This window comes from Frieseomelitta varia, unplaced genomic scaffold (genome assembly GCF_011392965.1).
Source record: "Frieseomelitta varia isolate USP_RPSP 00005682 unplaced genomic scaffold, Fvar_1.2 scaffold_894, whole genome shotgun sequence".
Classification (NCBI taxonomy): Eukaryota; Metazoa; Arthropoda; class Insecta; order Hymenoptera; family Apidae; genus Frieseomelitta; species Frieseomelitta varia.
Window position 1 is genome coordinate 16,492 of NW_025110694.1, and position 7,744 is coordinate 24,235.

Consider the following 7,744-nt stretch of genomic DNA (forward strand, 5'->3'; position numbering starts at 1 on the left):
AAACTTTGGAGTTCCGTTTTTTTTGGTAATTTTAAAAAAAAAAAAAAAAAAAGGAATCATAACAGCAGACAATTTTCAGTTGTGGAGAAATGTAGGGAGAGCATGCAGTGAAAAATGTTTAAATCGAGGTAAATTGGAAATTCCAATCAAAAGCTTGCGATTCCTGAAGATTGGACGAACTGGAAATCTATAAACGTCAAGTGGACTGTCAATAACAGGCTGCTGGAAGCATGAAATCTTTGAAATTGTGAAACGTGTAATTGCGTAAAGATGTAAAGAGAGAGCTAACGTGTTTTATCGACGATCATGCCACGCTGTTGCTTTATTTCTTAGGCTGCTGAAACTTTTATTACAGAATTAGGCCACCTTGAAGCTTAATTAATTTTTTTTTAACGAAATATCAACAGAAAGAGAAGGTTAAGAAGATCTGTATTGATTTTAGAATGTTTTTAGAATCCATAGAGAAAGAAATGGAAAATTTAGAAAGCTATTGAAGAAATAAAGGACGTTACTGGATTCGATGTGCAATAAAGATAGATAGAAAGAAGCTGAAAACGATCCTAACGCAAAGAGAGATGTGAAACAAATAAGAAACAATATCTACACCGCAAACAATGAAGAAACATGAGAAAATCCATTTGTTCTAATTCTAACATAAAAATTTGAAAAATGTGTCACGAAATAAAGATATTAAATAGACAGCTGTATTAATGTCGGAGAGAAATAAATTAAATTTAACATTAATAAATTAACAGAAATTAATAGAAAATCACACGAATATCAGAGAGAAATAAATTGGAGGAAAGAGTAACAAAAAAGTTGAACGCGGAAGAAGGAGATGTAACAATGAAACTAAGGGAGACTAATCTAATTTAACCTCTTGCGCTGGAATTTTTTGTCCCAAAATTGCAATATTTTTTCACAGTTTTAAGTACATTTAAGTACAACCCAGGCAAAACAAATAATAAATTTGTTACTTCTCGATAATTTCTATCGAGTGATATCCCCCTGTTAATTTAATCTCTTGCGCTGGAATTTTTTGTCCCAAAATTGCAATATTTTCTCACAGTTTTAAGTACATTTAAGTACAACCCAGGCAAAACAAATAATAAATTTGTTACTTCTCGATAATTTCTATCCAGTGATATCCCCCTGTTAATTTAACCTCTTGCGTAGGAATTTTTTGTCCCAAAATTGCAATATTTCCTCAGTTTTCAGTATATTTAAGTATATTTATTATATAATACTAAAATATATATACTAAAAATAAATATTATATTCAAGTATATTTATTTATATAATACTAAAATATATATACTAAAAATAAATATTATATTCAAGTATATTTATTATAATTTTAATATATATTTATTATAACCCAGGCGAAACAAGTAATAAATTTATTACTTCTCAATAATTTCTATCCAGTGATGTCACACCGTGCGAGTTTCAAAAAGAAAGCGGCGATAATTATCGTATGCGGATTTTTTTTCTTTTTTTGGTCGCTCGTTATGGTCCGCAATCAGTCGCCAGCGCGAGTTGGTCGAACGTCGAAGAACAAAAAATGGCCACCAAACTAAAGAGCACGTATTAATAACTCGTCAACCGATTGAAAAATTAAGAGCAAAGCGAAAGATACGGATAATTGAAATAACATCAGGAAGAAACTCGACGAAATAAAAATATAAAACTGAATTGGTGGAGGAGGACGGTAGCAAATTTGGCACCAACCTTGAGGACTGTTCAGGTACAACTCGTGCTCGTAGTCCCTTCGGCAGATCGGTTGCCCCTGGCGGAGGAAATACTGGGCGCCAGGCGGCAATGGCTGGCCGCACATGCAACACGCGAAACACTCCACGTGAAACACCAAACCCGGCGCCCTTAGAACGAAATCCGAGCAGCTGATCTTCTCCATGCATCGCGCGCACTTCACGCCGAAGATCCGCTCGTAGTCCGTTCGACAGTAGAGCTTCAGCTCGCGGATAAAACAGGAATGTGTTAGGAGTGTGGCACACGCGGCACACGAAAGACACTCCTCGTGGTAGTTTCTTCCAGCCACCTGCATCACGTACTTGTCGACTATCGTGCGGCCGCAACCCGCGCAGATCGTCTCCAACAGTCCGGACTCTGTCTTCACCGAGACCGACGGCTCTGAAATCAGCGATCGTTGTTTTCCATCGTTCGATCAATTCCTTTGAATAAAGATTTTTACGGGCACGAACAGGTGAGTAGAAATTCTCACCATACTGAGTATTGTAACAACAAGTATCCTTCTTTTCATAGTATATCAATGTACGTATTCTCTGCCATTTTGGTATTTTGTAATTTCCCATAAATACATGAAAGTCAGTAGAATGATAGGTGCGTTCTACCGACAAATAATCAATGCTCGTATAGAATAAAGAACATAACTGTGACTATGGGACGATAAGACCCTATACAGAATTTTATATTAATTTACTTTTATAATTAATATAAAATTTAATTTAATATTTAATATTGGGAGAATTATTAAATTTGATAAAGTTTAATTAATAAAAAATATTTACTTTAATTTAAAAAAATATTTTGATTGTTAATTTATAATTATTTAGATTAAATTACCTTAGAGATAACAGCGTTATATTTTTTTATACATCATGTAGAAGAAAATGATTGCGACCTCGATGTTGAATTAAGATCAATTTTAAATGTAGAAGTTTAATAATTAAGTCTGAACGATTCGAACGATTTTTGAAAACATTTTTATCACAACTGGATTCACCACAGTCTTGAAGATTAAAGCTTTCTTTTCTATGTCACACAATTCTGTTTCTTTTTTTCCACCATTCTATTATGAACTTTAAATAATAGTATCAGACGACGAATTGTGAGGATTTTTTGAATATTCTTCGTTTACCTTTTGAAATGCAGCAAGTTTAAGGATTCGTTGTTAAAGAAGAGACTTCAATCTTCAAAATCATGGTGGATCTAGCGACAAAAGAAATTTTTTTTATATTTTCAGAAACGTTGGAATTTACTCTTCACTGTGATTTATTATATCATTCTATCAACTGTAGTTAAACTAACTAAATTTAACCATCATTTTAAATTGAATCTGTTCAGAATTATTTATCATTGGATTTAACATTTGAAACGTAGAAAATTGATCGTACTTATTTATTAACCCTCTGCCTATCATGCTAAAGAATCGAGTTTTGCCCATATGTTTCAGAGTTTACTTTATTTACTTATCAACGTGATATCGTATTTTTCTAGACCATTCTACTAGTTTTAACAAATCATTCACCTAGATAAACTATGAACTTCTATCGAAATATGAAAACCATTCGATCATAAATCTTTTTCGTCGTAACTGAATACAATTCCAACTAATAAACGAATAATTCTAATTAATAAAACGGAAAGAAAATTTTAGTTCTTTCGTACATCTCACAAAACATTAGTGTCATTACAATATCATAAAATTCAACATAATATCGCACAAAATTAAACAGATTTTCATTTAAACCTTTTAAAATAAATTTCATATCAAACTGGTACTCTTCGCTAAGTGACGGAGACGAAAATTTTAATTATTCAGAGTCAACTATATATCTTAATAACTATAAATTCATTTATATTAATAATACAGATATAAATAATATTTATACTTAATAACAAATTTATTTATATCTATTTGTATTAATAATAAATTAACAAAAACGAAGAAGAAACAGAAGATGACAATAAAATTAGACGTTATTAAACAGATTTGTTTCAAACTAGTATCTACCCTTGACGAAGGATTGAACAAATACGCAAAATCATACGAATCGAGGTTAAACAAATGTGAAATTTTTCCGGCTGTGGAGGGAATAAATACAGGCGGAAAAGTTATGCCGAATGATATGGCTGTCCAACTGAGAAATGTGATAGCAGAGCAATATTGCAACTCCCATGAAATTTGTCCCGTCGCTTATCGATTGCCGATAGTGATAAAGCTACAAAACGGGACAGAACGCGATACAATAACTTTCTGTTTACCCGAGCTACGACTCCAACTATTTCACTTGCAACGCGCGCAAAAACATTCAGGTAAATAGCATTTCGTCGTGATAAACAATTTTTTTAATCCGACCAATTCAACGCTGTCGAGGCTGTTCTCGCGTTGGAAGACTTTGAAGACTTATCACTTATAAAATCAGTGACGAAAGATGCTTGCAATTGTCTCAGTTACTCTGTGTTATTAGTGTTATTAAATTTTTAGTATTATAGTATTATTTTTAATATTAGTATCTTTAATATTACGGTATTTTATAATACTTGGAATAATTTTTATAAAATTATAAAAATTATTATTTAATCATTATTAAAGATGGTATTTAACTGAATCTGCTAAAAAAATCATGATGTAAAACAGCTGATATAAATCAGCCGATAATTATAATTCATGTAATCGTAGAAGCACGCATGGTATGATTTAAATATTTCAAACAGAGAAAGAATGATTTTCGGATTTTAAGCAATTACACACAAACACACACACACACACACACACACACACATATACTATGAATTTTCTTTCGAATCGACTGATTTATATGAGATCACGGAAATGTGGCTCTCAGGGTGACTCAGTATCATTTATGACAGAAATTAATTTGTTTTACCTGCATTGTTATTGTCGTTGGTAGGCCGAAAGGGAATCGGCGGCGCGGCGGAGCCCATTGTCGGAGGGCCCGACTCACCCTGCCGATTCAAGCTACCAGGTAGCGGAGGATAGAATTCCAACATGGTTCCTCGAGGCTTGTTAATTCACAACCCGCACTTTCCAAACAATCCTTCTGTTTCTTGCTCTTCCCACAAAAAGAAAAAAAAAAAGGTATATCACTCTCGATAATAGTCGACTGTCACTGCGAAAACTGGAGAAGAAGCTTGAAACTTTTCTATGAAGAGAGAGTCTGTATATTCTTACGAATTTTGCACGAGTCAGAAAACGCAGACCGCAAGCCCGACTGTTCAATTTTTCCTCTAAAACGACACAAAGCGTGCTACGTTCGCAAATTAAAATCCAAAATTCGTGAACACATTCCGAGGGTCCTCTCGAAGTCTGTATCCGAGCCTCGTCGAAATTCACAGACGAGAAATTCACCACCGAGCTCTTTCAAACTCTGTCCCGTCCTGTCCTTCGTCGTGGCGGGCAGGTCTCGAGAAAACGAAACTCTCCCCTCCAGAACCTAGTCTCACCGAGTCGAACCGAAAATAATCGAAAAATTCACAGACTACGCCAACAGTCCGATCGTCTTCAACCCTCACCCGTCCTTCGACGCGGCGATAGGTCTCAAGAAAAGATCCGGTGATCACCACCAGGCATCCTGACGAGCTTCCAACCTCGATGATACCTCGGCTCCACCGTCTTTGATACCATCTTTCGCTTCTTCTTCCTCTTTGTTCCCTTCACTACTTCCTCGAGCGTCTCAGTCACCAGCCAGCGTCGACCGGCTGCTTTCTCTTTCTTCCCACCAACTCGTGTCTGGCTCTCGTTTCGAAACGAGGGACTCTGTTTCGATGCTCAGCGACGTGACAGCTCGGACGTGTCGGCGAGCCGGACTCTCAGGCTTTTTTGACGCCAGCCACCCGCACCGACAGTGAAAATTCATCCCCCCACCGGTTCGGTGTCGGCAGACGATCGACTGAGAGAGGGTGAGAGCCTCCGAGGAGGCGTGACGTTCCAGGATGATTAAGGGTGACTGGAGAAGAGAGGCCATTGGCTCCCGCGGGTTCCGCCTCTGAACCGTGGAGAGACGGCGAGGGTGAATCCTGGCCACGGTGCTCAACTGGTTGCGCGGGCTGCGAGATCAATATCGCGAGGCAGTGACGTACGCTGCTCGCGCGACCATTGGGGGTTGAACCTTGTGTTACCTTGAATTCGATACCGACGAACCGTCAACGGGGATGGTGAACGTGGCTTTCCGAGCGTGTTGACGAGCAAGACCGAGTTCGATCTGTGGGTATCTCGTTTGGGCATCTCGCGGAAGAAGAAGAGAGCAGAGGGTGTGTGTTGCAACTGCCACGTTCTCGGGGAACTCGATTTTCATTTCGATCTAAATCCCGAGTTTTTTCCCGTCTCTTTCACGGACGATCGAGCGTACGAGCTCAAGTTGAGAGAAGAGATTGGTAAAACGTTGCTACCATTTAAATACTAAAGAGAATACTGTTGTCTCGAAGGTTTTTGGAATTTTTGGTATTTCAAATTTTTGGAATTTCTGGTCGACCAACGTTAGAGTGAAAATTAATAAAATGTCGTTACGATATTAAGAGATTGTTGTTTCAATGAAACGAAGGATTAAACTTCAGGAAGATGATTTGTAGAAGAACGCTGCGATTTGTTACAATTTGGATGTTTTAAAGGATACTGGTAGAACGTCTTTGATTTGATAATCTAAATTTTGGTGATTTTTCTTGAATGATTGTATTGCTGAAAGAAGGTCTAATTGATAGAGGATATTTAATAGTTGTCAGATTTGGAATTGAGGATTTAAGAATGTCGAGAAAGGCTTCGATTTGTTCAGGCATTTTGCAATTTTGATCTTTTGGCAATTCAAATTTTTGACGAATGATGTCTTTGTGGAAATTATTGAAGAAAAATTTAATCGACAGTAGATTAGAATTTGTCGAGAAAGTGTTCGATTGGTAGCTTGGATATTGTAGAAAAAAGCAGTCTGAATATTGAGAAAAGATTCGATTAATGGCTCACATTCAGATATTACAGAAAAAAAAAAAAAAATTGAAAATTCAGCGAAATATTGCGAGAAATTGGAAAATTTTTGCGTCGCTCAGTGTTGAGACTTTCAATTTGAAATTTCTCAGTATTTGTTAATCGACGATGATTTTACTGCACCAAGGATGATAAAGAAAGATTTAATTTGCTGTGTATAGATACTGTACAGAAATGTGATGGAATATTACTTGCAACAATTTAAATATTTTAACTATCTTGGAGTTGTTAGATACTTCAAATATTGAATCGTTGAGAATTTGATGGTTCGTACTAATCTTGAAGGCGGAGAGAGCAGTGGAATGTTTCCAGCAGACATTTTCTAGACAAAAGCCAAAATTATATCAGAAACCACCAATAAGATCAAAATCATTGAAAAATCAGACACTCTGTATTAAAAAAATCACATAATCAAAAGGTCACAATTAGCAAAATTAGGTAAAACTCACCCTCCAGTTTATCACAAACTAACCAGAATCGTTTCACTTCTCGGTCAAGGTGCAATATTTTTAAGCAGACATCCTCCAAAACAAAAACCAAAATTATATTAAATTAATTAATTATATTCAAAACCACCAATACTAGTCAAAATCATTGAAAAATCAGACACTCTGTACTAAAAAGTCACACAATCAAAAGGTCACAATTAGCAAAATTAGGTAAAACTCACCCTCCAGTTTATCACAAACTAACCAGAATCGTTTTCACTTCTTGGTCAAGAAGAAGGTGCAACATTTTCAAGCAGACATCCTCTAAAACAAAGACCAAAATTATATTAAATTAATTAATTATATTGAAAACCACCAATACCAGTCAAAATTGAAAAATCAGACATTCCGTACTAAAAAATCACACAATCAGAAGGTCACAATTAGCAAAATTAGGTAAAACTCACCCTCCAGTTTATCACAAACTAACCAGAATCGTTTTCACTTCTTGGTCAAGAAGAAGGTGCAACATTTTCAAGCAGACATCCTCTAAAAC

The 7,744-nt window shown here is 35.9% G+C and overlaps 1 protein-coding gene across 1 annotated transcript in view; it reads right to left on the reverse strand.

Moving 5' to 3' along the window:
* Positions 1-5,652, reverse strand: part of LOC122537217 (LIM homeobox transcription factor 1-beta-like) — a 10,482-nt gene extending 4,830 nt beyond the window's left edge. Inside the window, exons 1-2 of the mRNA XM_043670240.1 lie at positions 4,653-5,652; positions 1,732-2,151 (exon numbers count right to left, since the gene is read on the reverse strand). Coding sequence (XP_043526175.1) covers positions 1,732-2,151; positions 4,653-4,776 — 544 coding nt within the window. The 5' untranslated portion in view covers positions 4,777-5,652. The remainder of the gene's footprint in view (positions 1-1,731; positions 2,152-4,652) is intronic.
* Between the last annotated feature and the right edge of the window lie 2,092 nt (positions 5,653-7,744).